At 14.7% G+C, this 16757-nt stretch overlaps 2 protein-coding genes across 2 annotated transcripts, besides 42 other annotated features; both read right to left on the bottom strand. All coding sequences in view use genetic code 6, as the record gives it.

Annotated features, from left to right (window-relative positions):
* The first annotated feature begins 1209 nt into the window (after positions 1–1209).
* Positions 1210–1257: a microsatellite.
* Positions 1258–1290: 33 nt separating this feature from the next.
* Positions 1291–1317: a microsatellite.
* A 281-nt stretch (positions 1318–1598) lies between these two features.
* Positions 1599–1640: a microsatellite.
* A 672-nt stretch (positions 1641–2312) lies between these two features.
* Positions 2313–2372: a microsatellite.
* Positions 2324–2487: a microsatellite.
* Positions 2380–2460: a microsatellite.
* Positions 2441–2481: a microsatellite.
* Position 2488: 1 nt separating the features above from the next.
* Positions 2489–2522: a microsatellite.
* A 138-nt stretch (positions 2523–2660) lies between these two features.
* Positions 2661–2690: a microsatellite.
* Positions 2691–3103: 413 nt separating this feature from the next.
* Positions 3104–3154: a microsatellite.
* A 10-nt stretch (positions 3155–3164) lies between these two features.
* Positions 3165–3299: a microsatellite.
* Positions 3171–3299: a microsatellite.
* Positions 3220–3434: a microsatellite.
* A 168-nt stretch (positions 3435–3602) lies between these two features.
* Positions 3603–3643: a microsatellite.
* Positions 3644–4428: 785 nt separating this feature from the next.
* Positions 4429–4457: a microsatellite.
* Positions 4430–4475: a microsatellite.
* Positions 4445–4559: a microsatellite.
* Positions 4461–4526: a microsatellite.
* Positions 4512–4579: a microsatellite.
* Positions 4520–4641: a microsatellite.
* Positions 4537–4673: a microsatellite.
* Positions 4597–4674: a microsatellite.
* A 1107-nt stretch (positions 4675–5781) lies between these two features.
* Positions 5782–5817: a microsatellite.
* Positions 5818–8247: 2430 nt separating this feature from the next.
* Positions 8248–8277: a microsatellite.
* Positions 8278–8628: 351 nt separating this feature from the next.
* Positions 8629–8727: a microsatellite.
* Positions 8695–8740: a microsatellite.
* Positions 8741–8798: 58 nt separating this feature from the next.
* Positions 8799–8880: a microsatellite.
* A 607-nt stretch (positions 8881–9487) lies between these two features.
* Positions 9488–9596: a microsatellite.
* An 84-nt stretch (positions 9597–9680) lies between these two features.
* Positions 9681–9735: a microsatellite.
* A 4-nt stretch (positions 9736–9739) lies between these two features.
* On the bottom strand, positions 9740–12956 carry IMG5_029900 (tetratricopeptide repeat protein; the record flags this gene model as incomplete). The annotated part of the gene is made up of 5 exons (XM_004039203.1): positions 9740–10189; positions 10344–10579; positions 10640–11508; positions 11579–12126; positions 12231–12956. 5 exons carry the CDS (start codon positions 12954–12956, stop codon positions 9740–9742), a joined length of 2829 nt encoding a protein of 942 aa, XP_004039251.1.
* Positions 10222–10296: a microsatellite.
* Positions 10237–10340: a microsatellite.
* Positions 10248–10339: a microsatellite.
* Positions 10249–10327: a microsatellite.
* Positions 10300–10341: a microsatellite.
* Positions 12154–12224: a microsatellite.
* Positions 12957–13269: 313 nt separating the features above from the next.
* Positions 13270–13333: a microsatellite.
* Positions 13334–13446: 113 nt separating this feature from the next.
* Positions 13447–13479: a microsatellite.
* A 7-nt stretch (positions 13480–13486) lies between these two features.
* Positions 13487–13566: a microsatellite.
* Positions 13567–13733: 167 nt separating this feature from the next.
* Positions 13734–14794, bottom strand: IMG5_029910 (sodium hydrogen, putative; the record flags this gene model as incomplete). The annotated part of the gene is made up of 2 exons (XM_004039204.1): positions 13734–14448; positions 14502–14794. The coding sequence occupies 2 exons, from the start codon at positions 14792–14794 to the stop codon at positions 13734–13736; spliced, it is 1008 nt and encodes a 335-aa protein (XP_004039252.1).
* Positions 14199–14237: a microsatellite.
* Positions 14795–15635: 841 nt separating the features above from the next.
* Positions 15636–15677: a microsatellite.
* Positions 15678–15988: 311 nt separating this feature from the next.
* Positions 15989–16066: a microsatellite.
* Positions 16017–16086: a microsatellite.
* Positions 16087–16757: the final 671 nt, after the last annotated feature.

Here is a 16757-nt window from a genome sequence, read left to right on the forward strand (position 1 = left end):
AAAAAAAATATATAAATAAAAATTATATTTACATATATATATATTATTTTATTATTTATTTATCGTATTTTTTTATTGTTTTATTATAAATATTTTTTTTTTTAAATTTATAGTAATTTTTTTATATAATTATAAAATTTTAAATTATCCTACAAAATTTATTATATTTAAATATATCACTTAAATATAATAAAAATTTTAATTTATTATATTACATAGAAATTATATATTTTTTATATAATTTATAATTTTATTAATTTTTATTTTAAACATAACAAATATTTATATATATATATTTTTTTTTTATATTATTTTATTTTATCATATTATATATCATTATATTTAATTTATGATTTAAATTATTTTCGTTTATGTATTTTTCTGATATTCAATAAACTTCACTTTTTCCTCTTTCAAGATTTCTAATTCCTTATATTTTTTTAATTTTCATATGTTAATCATCTTTTATTTTATTTGTTTTATTTTATTAATAATTTTTTTAAATATCTTGAATATTTAAAATATCATCTGAACATTCTTTATTATATATACTGAACTTAAGTTAATTTGTACATAAAAAATTCTTTTCATGGGCTTAAAAATTATATGATTCATCTTCTTCTTTCATAAATTATATATTTTCATTTTAATTTTATTATTTAAAATCTAGTTATTGTTTCATATTTAATATTTAAAATAAAAGCATGTCAATAATCTATTATTTTTTTATAATTTTTTTTTAAAACTTAATTCTCATTAAAAATCTATTCCTTTATTTATAAACTTTTATTTAATTACTTATCCAAAGAAGATAGTTTTTAAACTAAATTCTAACTATTTTGACTTATGCTTATATGATTTTCCTCTACATTTTATTATTAATAATTAATATTGCTTTATTATTAACTTAAACTATCTAATTGTCAATTCTCGCTTGTTTATAAAAGTCTAATTTATGCTCCTTTATTATTATTATTAGAATATGTTATTGGTAGTATTTAAACTAAATTTTTGTTTTAGTTTTTTAACAATCGGATTTTGCCGTAATTTATTTTTGAATTTATGGGTGAATATTCACTATTCTATGATGTTTTTACAGATCTTAAAAGGTCTAAATTACAAAACATTATTTTTGATAAATATATATGTATATATATAACTATTTGTTTTATTTTTTATTTTTATATAAGTAAATTAAAATTATTAATGTTATTTTTTTAATAAATATTTAATTTTATTAAATAATTTTTATTTTATAGTTTTTTTTTATTATTTTATTATAAATAACATTTTATTTTTTTATTTATTTTTTTATTTCACTTTTTCTTAAATTAATTAATATTAATATAAATTATTTATAAATTTTTAATAAAAAATAATAAACATAAATAGTATTAAAATTAATTATAATTTTTATTATTTATTTAGATTAACTTTTAATTTAAAATTCTTCAGTATTAAGTTATAGATAGATAGCATTTATTTTATTATCTTATAATTATATTAACATATATTTTTACATTTTCTATTAAATGTAATTAGGATTTTCTTTATTAAACTAATGATATTCAGTCTTTTATAGATAATTTTAATGTTATTTTTTATTTAGTTTTTAATTTTTTTTATTTTAATAATTTTTTGAGTTTTTTTTAGATTTTATTTTTAAATACTATTGTATTGCTTTTTTTAATAAACAATTTATTATTATTATTATTATATTATTTAGTTTTTGAATAGCTTTTTTATTTTATATTTTTAAATTAGAACTTTAATTAATTTATTTAATATATTTTAATATTTTTTTTTTTTTTGAGTGATTTTAATTTAAATTGGTTTATTTTTATTATATATCTTAAAATAATTATATTATATATCTTTATAATTTGTATTATTAAATTTATCTAAAGAATTTTATTAATTTTTTATTTGAAAGTAATTTCTATTTTTTTATCTAAAAATATTTAAATTTATATATAATATGTTTGTTTTATAAATTACCTTACTATATTCTTTTTTTATTATGTTGAAGATTTTTTTATTTAGATTTAAAGAAATTATAAAATGTCTAATATATATTATTATTATTAGATATTATTTTTAAATAATATATTTATTAAAAATAAAATTAAGATAAAGATTTTTTATTTAAATTAATTTTTTATTTTATTTTATATATCTTATTCTTTTAATTAAATAATATTATTCATTAATATGTATTTGCTTAATTTATTATTAATAAATGAATCTAAGAAATTGTTTTCTAAAAAACTATTATAATTGTATTTTTTTGTTAATATTTTAATGTTAAATGATTAAAATACTTTAAAATAAATAATATTTAAAATCTTAAAAAATATATTATATATAAAATAAAAACTAAAATAAAAAATAAATATATTAAATATTTTTAAATATTAAAAAAAAATATATATAAATATATAATAAATAAACAAAAAAATAAAAAATAATTAAAATAAATAATTTTTATAATTAATATATATAAAACAATTAATTAAATAAAAAAAAGTTTTCTATAAAATAAAAATTATTAATAAAATAAATCAAAAAATATGTATATATATATTTTATATATTAAGATATTATTAAAATTTTTTTTTATTTTTTTAATATAAATAAATAAAAAATTTCAATAAATTTTAATATATATATATAAATATATATATATATATTATTTATTTGTATATTTGTATATTTTTATACTTAAATATGAAAAGTTTAATAAAAAAAGAATATTGGGATTTTGTAGAAAATTAAAAGATTTTAGACAATTTATATTTTGAATCAATAAAATAATTTAATAAAACTTTAATATTAGAATCAGATAACAATGAAAAAATATAGGAAAAAAAAATGAAAAAAACAAATTGAAAAATTAAATAGAATATATATAAAATAAATAAAAAGAATATTTAAAAGATCATTTATAGTTATTTTCATGTTAAAAAAATGAAATTTTAATTTAAATTTATAAAGATAATCTTTCTGAAGAAAATTTAAAATATATATAAATGAATTTACCAACAAATCTAAAATTAAAGGACGAAGAAAAATAAATTTTTATATATCACAAAGATTAAATTTTAGAAAATATTAAAAAAAAACAAAAGCAGAAAGTAATTAATAAAAAATAAAAAATTAATAGCAATAACAATATTAATAATTATAACAATAATAAATATAATAGTCATAATTATAATTATAATAATAATAATTATAATAATAATAATAATAATAATAATAATAATAATAATAATAATAATTATAATAATAATAATAATGCAATATAAATTAACCATATTTATAAATTTAATAATAATAAGTATATTATCAATATTAAGCAAATTAACAATAATAATAAAATTAACAATAATAAGTTATTTTACAGTAATATGAAATTAACGAATAATAATAAATCTTAAAAAACTAATCAAATATAAAAGATGAAGAATAATCTAAAATATTAGATAATAAATAATTAAAAAAAGAAGAAGATTCAGATAATTAAAAAGTATAAAATTAAAACAAAGAAGAAGACTAAAGAATACAAATAAATTAAGAAAAATTACAAATATAATAGTATAATAATGAATAATAATAAAAAGATAATGATTAAAAATTAAAATTAAATTAATTAATTTTATAAAACGATTTCGACATATCTATTCCTTATTAATCAAATTATAAGAAAAAAACAGATTAAATTTTAATAAAAATAATCTAATAACAATAATAAATACACTCAACAATCGAAAAAATTAAACTTTTGAATCTTCCACCTTCCCAAATAACATCTTTTGAAACTTTATGTATGACATCAGACTATAAATTAAAATTAAAAATTAAAGAGCCTGAAAATAATGGATATTAAATAACCTAATATATGCTTTATATAATATAAGAAGGTTCATAAATTATATAAAAATATCCCTAAAACGAAATAGAGATTGACCTGAAATTATTTACTAAATAAAACTATATAAAAATATTCTTTTCTTGTCAAAATATACACGGAGAAAGTCAAAAAAGCCAATAATTTAAACTAATTATTCCTTAATAAATGCCCGAAATATCAAAAAAGTTATTTATGTCTGGTAAAGGTCTTATTCTTAACATGAAAAAAGAAAAAACATAAAAAAAGATATTTGAACTCACAAATGAATCAGACTTTAATTTTATAGATTTAAAAAATTCATTTTTATCTATTACATAAAACGGTCAATTGATACAATTTGGAAAAGTCTTCTCATTAAAAAATGAAGAAAAAGAATATTGTGAATATACTGAAATTTAAGAAGAAGCAGAAGTTATATATTCTTAAATATTTTCACCAATAAAACATCCTATTGTAATAAAATCGGTATCTTAAGGGGAATCTCATTATGTATAAATATATAATAAATATTTACTTTTAAATTATTAATTTAAATATTAATTTATTATATTAAATAATTAAAAAAAAAATTATTAAAAAATTAAATAAAATATTTTTTAAATATTGAAAAAAATAAAAAAAAAAAATATATAAAAAATAAAGAAAAAAATATTATAAAAATATAAATATTTAATTATTTAAAAATATAAATATATAAAAATATAAATATATAAATATATAAATATATATATATATATATATATATATATATATATATATATTTATTATTAGGTAGCGTCATCTATCACTGGAGAATTATTTTGTTGGGGAAATAATTATTTTGGATAATGTGGTTTAGGTAATTTAAATTGTTATATTGAAGGATAAATTGTCGAATTTTTTTTAAAATAAAATATATAAATAATTAATGTTAAATGCGGTTTGTTTTTTACTGTTTGTTAAGATTTGGAAAATAATTTATATACTTTTGGAAAAAATTAAGCATTGGAAGGGAAATAAGTTTTTAATAGATTTAAAGATGTGATTAATTTTGAAAATTCTGGAGTTCATTAAATATTTCCTCGTCTATTACTAGATAAATGTTTTTTTTTTGATACTGGAGACGACCATTGTATATTTTCTAATTAAGAAAATAGTAAATTATATGGTTGGGGCAATAATTAATTCCTTTTATTGAATTTTAAAGAGTTTAATATTAAAAATCTAACAAATCCAGTAATCATTTAAGATATTTTTAATGAAAAAACTGAAAAACTAGTTACTTTTTCGTGTGGGAATTATTATAATATTGCCATTTTTGAATAATTAATTAACCCATAATTTAAGAGTCGTATATTTATGTGGGGAGATTGTTGTTAAAATGAATTTTTATCCGAAAAAAAGATAATTTTTGTGAAAAGTTACAATAATAGTACATTTTTAGTTGATGAATTTTCGAATATTTATGCTTTTGGGGAAAATAATAAAGGCCAATTAGGTATTATTGGAGAAAAATATATATAAATGAAAAATTATTAATAATTAAATGTATTTTAAGGCTATAAAAAAATTCATTAAATTTCAATAGGAAATAATACTACTGGAATTTTAGTGGAATGAATAAAATAAATACATATATATATAATTATATTTATATAATAATGAATTAGCTTTTTTTTTTTATTTTATAAAATAAAAAAAGATATTTTTTTGTTTATTCTAATAAATTTTTTTTTTTTAAAAAAATAAATAAATAAATGATTAAATAATAATAGTTAAATATATTAGAATGGGAATAATAAATAAATTTATCCCAAAAAACACTCTTATTATTATAATAAATGGAAGATATTGAATTAAAGGATAAAAAAGCTTTTTAAAAAGATCAAAATAATAATAATAATAATAATAGTAGTAATAATAATTTAACATTACGAAAATAATAAAGTGCATAGATTACAATAGAGTTTTAAAATATCGACATAGATAAATTTTTGAAAAGAAAATAAAAAAAATCACCTGAATTAGAAATAGTTTAAGAAATATAAATTTAAAATAAAGAAAATAATACTATATAATAATATTTAAACAATATTTTATAATCCTTGGAAGAAATAAGGAACCATTTTTAGAATTTAGAGTAAAAAAAAGCCATGTAGTTTCTAAAATAAACGAATTTTACGAAGAATCTTCTAAACTAATAAATGAATAGAAAAACTTACTAGAATTAAGTGAAGAAATAAAAATAAATTTAAGTTATTATGAAAATGCGGAAAAAATAAATTAATAAATAGATACTATTCAATTAGATATGAATTAACGAAGTTCTTTTGAGGATATTCTTTAAAGATTTTTAAGTGAAATAATAGACGGCATTTTATTTTTTTAAGTACACTAAAATTTCCAGAATTAAAAAAGTTATTCTCAATTATATTAAAAATTAAAAATTAGAATGATAGCTTTAGTAAAGAATTTTCTTTTTAAAATCTTCAATAAAGAATTTATGTTTGTAAATAATTAATTAGCTAAAAATATAAATAAGAATCTACCTAAAATATTACAAGAATATTAATTAGATCAAAATGATAATTCATCTTCTTTATTTTATAAGTAAAATAATAATAAATTATTCTTAATTATATATATATTAAAAGAAATCTATTCTAATTAGGTTTATACCCTTAATTAAGAAAAAATTTCTTTTAAATGGAAGCATCTCCTTCTGAAAAATATATTTAACTAGGTCTTTATGATATTCATACTTTTGAATTAAATTAAACTCTAAAAAACTTAATAAGTTTCATAGAAACGAACTCTGATTAAGACTCTGAATTAAATGATTTATATAATAGTGTTTTTATATAATATATGATATATTGTAGGTAAAATTTTCATAAAGAATTAATAGAAAATATATAAAGCATCCTTTTTGAATTCTCAAAGAATAAATATCAAACATTTCTTATTTTTTTGAATTTTTCACTAGAAAATATATTCCTAGAAGTCCTTTATACAGAAGAAGTATTTAATTATTAAACTCTAAATACACTAGAAATAATGAAATTACACTGGTAGAAATTATTTGATAATTATTACGAAATAATAAAATAAACAATAAACTTGGCTGAATCTTAAAATATAGATACTATTTTTTCCAATATAGATATTTTAAATGAAAAATTAAACAAAAAAAAGACTATAATGATAATCATGAAAAATATGAAAATCTAAAATAAATCTTCTTTGAAAAAATTAAAAATGAACTTTTATAAAAAGCCAATTATTTCTCTTAAATTTATATTTAAGAAAAAATCATTAATTTTGATTTAAATTCATATTTTTCATTTTCTTTTTCCTAAAATAACTTTTAAATTAAAAAATATACACACTCCTCTACTTAAAGGAAATAAATATTTCCTATTGTAGAACACAGTGTAATTATAATAGAAAAATTTGCAAAAAGACTTGAAAAAAAAGCCTTTTAAAATATTGTTTGTGATATTTTGACCTCCTGTATGACTTCTTTATATTAAACTTCAGAAAAATACGAACATAAATTTGATGCGTTCTTATTCTTAATTAAAAACCTATATATTTTGAACACCTCTATACATAATCTGGATCTCGACTTCACCAAAAAAGAATAAGAAATTGATTTTTCGGAAACTAAATTGGCTTTTCAAGATATCTAAAATTCACTAAGTGGGCCATAATAAGTAGATGAAAACAGTTCTTTATGGAATACTACAACTAATTTTTTCAAAATAATCTACAAAGGAATGCCTAAAGTGAAGGAATTTACGTTTGATCTAAAGAATTTAATGTTAAATCAATTAAAATAAACACTAGAGAATTTAAATAAAGACATGACTTTTATAATATCAAAAAATATAATTGATTTCATTAAAAGATATCAATATTTCTAAGAATAACTAAATGAAAATCATAATAATTTCTCAAAAGATGAAATTTTAAAAGACTTAAATAGTCTTTTAGATTTAGAAGTAATAGGAAGATTCTATAATCTTTTTAAATAAAATTATATTGATTTTACAGAAGAAATGATTTTAAAAATGAACAATTTTTTAAACGAAAAATAATTCGATTTTCTATTAAAAAATGTAAAGGATATATTAGAAAATTGTAACGAATTATTCTCTCATTTTACTATTATTGTATCTAAACATTTATAAGGAGATGTTTATGATAAATTGAATTTCGAAAATACTGATTAACTTAAATTATAGGTTGAATAATTTTTTGTTTATTATTAGGAAGAAGAAATATAATAATAATGAAGTTTTAGTGAATAAAAGATTTAATATTTTTATTTAAATTAATTAATTTTTTTTTTTTATATATATATATATATATATATATAATATTTTTTTATATTAAATAAAACGAAAAATAGTTATTTAGTTTATAATTAAAAAATTAAATAAAAAAGTAAAACTTTGTTTATATTATTTGGAAAAATATATAAAATCACAATGAATTATTAATTTATATAAAATAATTTTTGATTTATAATATAAATAAATACAATAAAAAAATAAAATAGATATTAAACATTATTTGATATAAAAAGAAATTAATCAATATTATTAATTAGTAAAAAATATATAAAAAATAATATACAAAATTTTATATAAAAAATTAAAAACGATTTAAAATACATAATCAAATATGGAAAAAAATAAAAAAAAATATATTATAATTTAGATATAAATATGTTTTAAAGAAAAAAAATATATTTGTAAAATAAAATTTTAAAGAAAAAATTATAATTGTAAAATAAAAATAAAAGAAAAATATATATATAAAATAAAATTAATAAAAATAAAAAAGTATTTTATTATATAAAAATTGATTATTAATATAGAAAAAAAAAAACAAAATAAAAAATATTAATATTAATATTAAAAAAAATATATATAATAATAATAATAATAATAGTAATAATAATAATAATAAAATAATAATAAATATAAAATTAATATATTAACAAAACTTTTTTTTTTTTTAATTATACAAAAATTCTTTTAATAATTAATATTCAAATAATTTTTAATGTGATATCTAAAAAAAATTATTATTGGTTTTTCAGATATTATATATAATTATTTATAAATATCATATTTTTTTAACAGAGATATATGTTTCTTTCATATTTTTTTAATAAAAATATTATTATAATAAAATCTTTTATAAATAATAAAATTTGTCTTAATTATATTTAATTTAATTTTTATTTCTTTAAGTAAAATATTAAAAAAAAATACAAATTTAATAAAATAAATTGCAATAAATTAATATATAATTTTAATTGAAACTTATAAAATTTTTATTAATTAATTAAATATATGATATATTTTTTTAAAATAATAAAGATTTTAGTATTTTCATATATAAAAATATAAAAAGTATTTTTTTAATCTAACAAATTAAAAAAAATATTTTATTTTAAATTAAAGTAAAATATTTATAAACTTAAGCTTTAAAAAAAAAAATAGAATAAGAAATAATTAAATGATAAATAAATAAATATAAAAAGATTAAAAATTCATTAATAAATTGAAAATAATTTATATTTATATAAAAAATAAAAAATATAGATATATATAAAAATATATAAATATTATAATTAAACTATATATTAGAAAAAATAATAAAAATACAAAAAAATTTATAAATAATAAAATTAAAAAATATAATTTAGTGTATATTAATATTTATCTTATATATTTTTTTTTTAAAAAAAAAAATACAATAAATACATAAATAAATATATATATATATATATATATATATATATATATATATATATATATTTATATATAAAATTCAATCATATCTAGAATTATTTGAATAAAATATAGCATTTTAAATTAGTTCTTTTATAATAGCTTTTTAAGTTTCTCCTTCTGACATTTTTAGTGCTTCCTCAAAGCATTATAATGCTTATTTATATTTTCTTAAATTTATTTTTATTTTTCCGTATTTAACATTAATATCACATAAATTATTTTTTTAATATTATTTTTTTTATCTTTAAATTTCTATTATTTTAGAATAAATTATCTCAGCATTAATATATTATCCAATATTTGATAATTCATCACCTAATTCTTCTAATAAAATTATATCAGTAACATCAGTTTTAATTAATTCACCTAAACATTAATCAGATTAAATTAATCTACTTTTATCTAAAAGACAAAGTAAAGCTAAGTAACCCCAAACTTCTCCATTAAAAGAATCATAAATATTAGATTATGTTAATGCTTCTTCAGCCTTATATAAAAATATTTATATAAAAAAAGGTAATATATATATATATAATATTTATTTTTTTATATATATATATATATATATATATATATATATATATATTATTATATTAGTTATATTATTTATATTTATTATTATATTTATTTTATTTATTTACTTCTTTTTTTTCATTTAATCTTAAACAAGCAATACCTAAACCTAACCAAGATAGGCTTGAATTTGGTTTATTATCAACAGATTTCGCGAATATTTTTTTTGCATCTCCCCATGATTTTCTCTATAAATAAATAGAACCCAATCTTAAAAATACAATAGGATTAAAATAACTTTAATTTTTCTATCCTCTTAATTTTAAAGCTTTTAAGAAAACTTCTTCACATTCATATAGTTTATCTTTTTTTGTTATGATATTTTATTTACAAAAAATTATTTAATATATATAAATATTATTACCTGATAAATAACATATATTAGCTTTTAACATTTAAACATCTAAACTATTTTTATTTTTTACCAAAAGTTTATTAACAATATTAAGACATTCTCCATAATTTTCTTTAAATAGTTGAATTTGACAATTAATAAGTTAAACTTTACTTGTTCCATTATCAAAAACAAACTCCATACACTATTCTACTAATTCATAAAGGCTATTTTTCTAAAAATAATCAATAACTTCTAAATATATTTCATCCCACTAATCATTTTACAAAGTTGGTCCTTTATTTAAATCTGCATCATTTATAATCGGTTTAAAATTAGGAGTTTCGAATGGATTTGCGAATTTTTTACGATTAATTTTTGGAGGTAGCATTCCTTAGTTTTTCAAGTAAATTTTTTCTGATATTTTTTTATATTTTTCACTTTATTTTTGATCGTTTAACCATTTCTAATAAATAATAGATATCATAGTATTATATAATTTACAAGCTTTATCCTAATTAAGTAATTTATTTAAAATATTAAGACATTCTTTATGTCTATTTCTCCTTAAATATAAACTACTCATTAAAAGCTAATAGTCTTTATTTAAAGGATCAAATTTCAAAGCTTATTCGAGCATCATTTCTGCTTTATTGAAATTTTTATTTCTTAAAAGAAATTTAGTGTATTAAAAATATGATGTATGTACTTAACTATTTAAATATATTAAATTTTTCATATATTTCTCGGCTAAATCTATTTAATTAATTATTTCATATTCATTAGAAAGTCTTAATAATTTCTCTTCTTAACTTTCTTTTGTAATATTTATTAATATTTTATCTCTTTCTTTTTAACTTTATTCATAAGTTAAAATAATATCTTCATGAAAATCTTCTCTGTTAATAAATATTAAAAGTATAAATAAAGAGTTATATTAAATATTATATATTATTTATATATCATTACTTTTTTAACTCAATTAAATCAGATAAAGTTTATCTAGTTTATTCTATTAAAAATACATAAATTTCTGAATAAAACATATCTTTTTAATCGTTTGTTATACCTTAAATAAACCCGTTTTTTTAAAATTTATCTCGGCATATCTTTATTATAGACTTCTTTAATTTTTCTTTTAAAATTTTATATTTATTTTCTTTTCCAAAATGATATAAAAACAACTCTTTTCTTCCTTAAGCCTCTTAAGCTTTTTATTAATAAGTATATCCTTTATTTTTATTATCACTATTTGTATTATTTTGACTTCCAAACATTTAATATTCCAACGCCAAAGATTCTATTGCACCCACAAGCTCATTTTTTAATTCATTAATAATACTTTTTGTATTTTATTATTTACTAATATTTAAATTCTTAGGTACTAATTCCTCTATAGTAGGTTTAACTTCTTCAACTAAAGGAGATATAGCTTAACTTAAAATTAAACTTATTTTAATATAGCATTTTTCAGTATTAAATTTAGGTAAATCTGAAGGGGAATCTTCAGAAATAACCTTAATATATATATATAAAATTAATGCATATATAAAAATATATAAATATATAAATATATATATATATATATATATATATATATATATATATATATATAATTTACTTATTCTAATTAACATCTTTATGTAATTTCTATAGTACCTGGATTTTCAAATTCTTTTAAATTTACCCATGCTCGGAAAGTCAAATTATTTAAATCTGCTAAATTAAGTCCTTTTGGCTTTGTTTTTTTCATTTTTACAATTTCATCATCAGAAGCAAGAACATTTTTCTAAAAATAAATATATTCCCCTTATTTTTCATATATACATTCTTCTAAATAATCTAAATCTTCACCTTCTTTTTTAGTTTAATCTTCATCTTTTTCCCAGTTTATCCATCCTTGTTTGTATTTATCTTCACTTATGTGATAAAATCTTCCTTATTCATCTAATTAATCCCACATTGATTAAAAAACTCTTACTTTTTCGGCCTCTATTTCTTATTAAAGTCTTAACTATTCTTCTTCTTCAGGTGTTAAAATAACTTCTTGGACTGCGTTTTTATCTTTTTTTGCTGCAGGAGCTTTTTTGTTCTTTTATAAAGCTAATTCTTCTTATTCTTTTAGTTCTTTTTCAGTTAATTCACGAGAATGTAACTTACCATCATGTGCTTCTAATTAAAATATCTTGGCTGAATAGGAAAATAAAGTTGGATTCAATTCATCTGTTTATTTCCATTCTTCAGGAAAATTATATACACCATGTACCTTTAATTTTAAATCCAATTCAAGAATTGGATGAGATACTTTTTCTAACATTGATAATAATTTTGGATCTGGTTATGCCATTTTATATTTTTATATTTTTTAAATTAATTAGCTTTTATTTATATATAAATAATATTTTTTTTTTTTAATTTATAATTTTAAAACTGCTTTTATATGTTTATTTATTTTTTATTTAATTAGTATTTTTTAAAATTTTTAATTAAAAAATATTTTTTTTTTTTTTTTTTTATATAAATTAAATATATAAAATGTAAAATGAGATAACAAATGTTTAATAAAAATAATTTATAATAAAAAAAAATAATAAAATTTAATATATTTTATTCATAAATATTTTAAAGAAAACAAGCTAGATTAGAAATATCTATAATATTTTAAATAAAAATAATATATTATTTTGTATTTATTATAAAATAAAATATTGTTTTGTATTTAAAATTTACACATATATAATATATTAAAATATAAAAAAATAAATTAATATTCTATTTTACAATGTATAGATAAAATATTTAAGTTAAAATATAAAATTAAATAAAAAAGATTAACTTTAAAATAAAAAAAATGTTAAAAAAAATAAAATAAATACTTATATTTATATATAAAATTAATATATATTTAAATATATAAAAATATATATATATATATATTTATATATATTTATATATATTCAATTATTTTCTCAATTATTATTTTAAATTTTTTCATTTTTTCTTATTTAATTATTAATTAAATCAGAATCTACTTATAATGTGTTAAATACTACTTATTTTTTGTTCTCATTATTAATTGAATATCTTTTTCCTAAATTTTTATGTATATTTTTTAAAGGAATATTCACTTATTTTTTTATTAATAAAATATATAAAATATTTTTATTTTACCTTAATTATTATCTAAATTTGAGTTTTAATTTTTATTTTCTTCATTTTACTAATCTTCTAAAATATTTTTTTATCCTTGATTTTCTTGATTAAAAATATCACTATTTTTTTTTAAAAAAATATTAAAATTTATATTTATTTTTTCATACTCATATAATAGTTTCTACAAGAAATTTTTATCAAATATAATAAATGTTTCTTTTAATTAATGAAAAAAACCTTTATATTCTTTATTTGCATTTATTTAGTTTTCTATTTCTATATTTTTTTATTCATTTTCTTAATATTCACTCATCCTTTATTTTTGTTTTTTTTTAAAAAAAAAAATCAAAAAAATAATATTTTTTTTACTTTACTTTGAATTATATTTTTTTGAAATAAACTAAAAAATTGACGAATGTATAAAAATCTTAAAATTAATAAATAATAATAAAAATAAAAAAATAAAATAAAAAAAAACATTAATAATCGAAAAAAGTAAAGTTATAGTTAACATAATTCTTCCTTATTAATTATCTTTAAAAATTTCATTCGCGTTCATAGCTAAAGCATATGAAGTACACCCTTTTAAACCCGAAAACCATAAAATGAATTTAAAAGAACTATTAATTTTATGCTTTCTCCTATTATTTAAAAAAAAGACACGACTTAAATATTAACAAATCTTCCTATATTAACAATTACAAATACAAAAAATAAAAAAGCACTCCTGTTTAACTACATATATATATTATATATATTAAAAAAAAAACAACATATAAATAATAATATATACTCCCATGCCAAATCAAAACTAACTAAGCCAACTCCAATAAATAAAAAAACAATATTTTAGAAATGATAAGATAAATTACTATATAATTTTTAGTTAGTTTTTTTCGCGTTTTCAGATACTATTGGTAAAGTATATTTAACTAAAGTAATACCACAAAAAAGAATACTTAAAATACCAGACATTTTAAGTCCTTCAGCTACTAAATAACTAAACCAAGGAATAATTAATAAAATTGTCATTTCTTTATTTTCTTAGGCTTATGGATTAGACTAATCTTTATTTTTTAAAGACTTTAATTTTTATTATTTTTAAAATAAAATTATATTTTTCTTTTTTATTTACAAAAGCACAAAAAATTCCTATAATCCATCCAACAAAAATAGACCCAAAAAAAACAGACAAAAAATTTTCAATACTTCTGAAAACTACTCCTTTTCCTATATATCCTCTTATTTCTAAAGTTGTACTTTTTTAAATATTATTAATATAAAATTTGTGTATATTCATTTTTTTACTTATATAATATAATAGAAACTGCCTAATTTAATATAGACTCCCCTTAAACTAACGAATTTAAGCTTTTATCCATATTTTATGACATTAAAATTTTTATTATTGACATTGGATTCGTTGCACTTATTAATGATCCAAAACTTAAACACTCTAAATTTCCCAATTAAGTTAAACCCATAAATTTAGATAAATAAAGTAAAGAAAATATAACAAAAGTAGATATTATAGTCCCTAGAGTTGCATAACTTAATATACTTCCGATATTTTTAAAAAAATGTGTCTTTAATAATTTTTATTGGAAATTAAAATAAAATAAAAAAAAAAAACTTTTTAAATATTTATAGAAGATTCGTAAATTATAGGAGGTAATAATACTATAAGGAAAAATTATGAAAAACCTTCTTTTATTATATTTACGATATCAAAAATATTAGTTAAATTTAGTAAATATCCTGATAATATGCCTTTTTAATATTGAAAAAAATGATTGTTATTAATTATTTTATTTATTTTTTACCTAATAATGTTATTATTGATGATGATTATAAAAATTAAAAGACTTTAAATTTTTATTTTAAATAATTAATTTTATGTTAAATTAATTCATTTAAAACAAGTATAAATAAAACGAATAAAATGCACGCTGATATATCTTTAGTTTACTAATTATTAAAGAAAAAATATATATATTTTTATTTTTAAAAATTAAAAATAAAATAATTTTTATGTTTATATTTTTTACGACGATTTGTTTATCTTATTTATCATTATCATTAACATTATCAGTATTGTCCATTTACTTTTTATTTTGTATTAAATGTACTATTTTTTCTTGTATTTATTTTATTAATAAAAAAATAGATTAAAAAAATTGAATATATTAAATAATAAAGTATTTATATAATAAAGAAAAAACAAACATATATATATTTATTATAAGTATATAAAAAATATATAATAATATATATATATAAATAATTATATTTATATATTTATAAATTTTAATACATATATATATTATTTACATATTTTTAAATATTATTAAATGAAATGAAAATATTTAAATAAAATTAATAAATAATATTGTTTTAATTGAAGTCTTTTTTATAATTATATTATTTATAAAAAAAACAAAATAAAAATTTGTAATATATAATAAACAGAATAATATATATTTTTACAAAAATTTATTATAAATAAGAATTTTTAAACTTTAGTTTTTATATAATTACAATTAATCATATAATTTATGATAGAAATATATATATAATAATTTTTATAATTAAAAATATATAATAATTAAAACAATTATTTTTTATTAAATTTTTAACTATATCTTTAATTAAATAATGAACAATATAATTTTAATTTAAATTAGTAAAAAAACAAATATTAAAAGTTTATCCATTATTATATTTATAAGAAGGCAGGATTTTTAAATTTTTCTCTTTATATATCTTCTTTATTATTTCACATTATAATTATATACGGATTACAAAATGTAATTAAGCCTTCTGTAATTTTAATCTTATAAAATCATAATTTTAAATATAATATAAAAGAAAAATTAATAAACAAAATATATTAATATCTATATATCTAGAAATAAATATTTTTATACTTTTTTTAATAATATATATTTTCAGTAGATTATATAAATTATATTATTTCATTCCATATTTTGTTTTT

The sequence above is a fragment of the Ichthyophthirius multifiliis genome (assembly GCF_000220395.1).
Source record: "Ichthyophthirius multifiliis unplaced genomic scaffold scaff_1120509249760, whole genome shotgun sequence".
Taxonomy (NCBI): Eukaryota; Ciliophora; class Oligohymenophorea; order Hymenostomatida; genus Ichthyophthirius; species Ichthyophthirius multifiliis.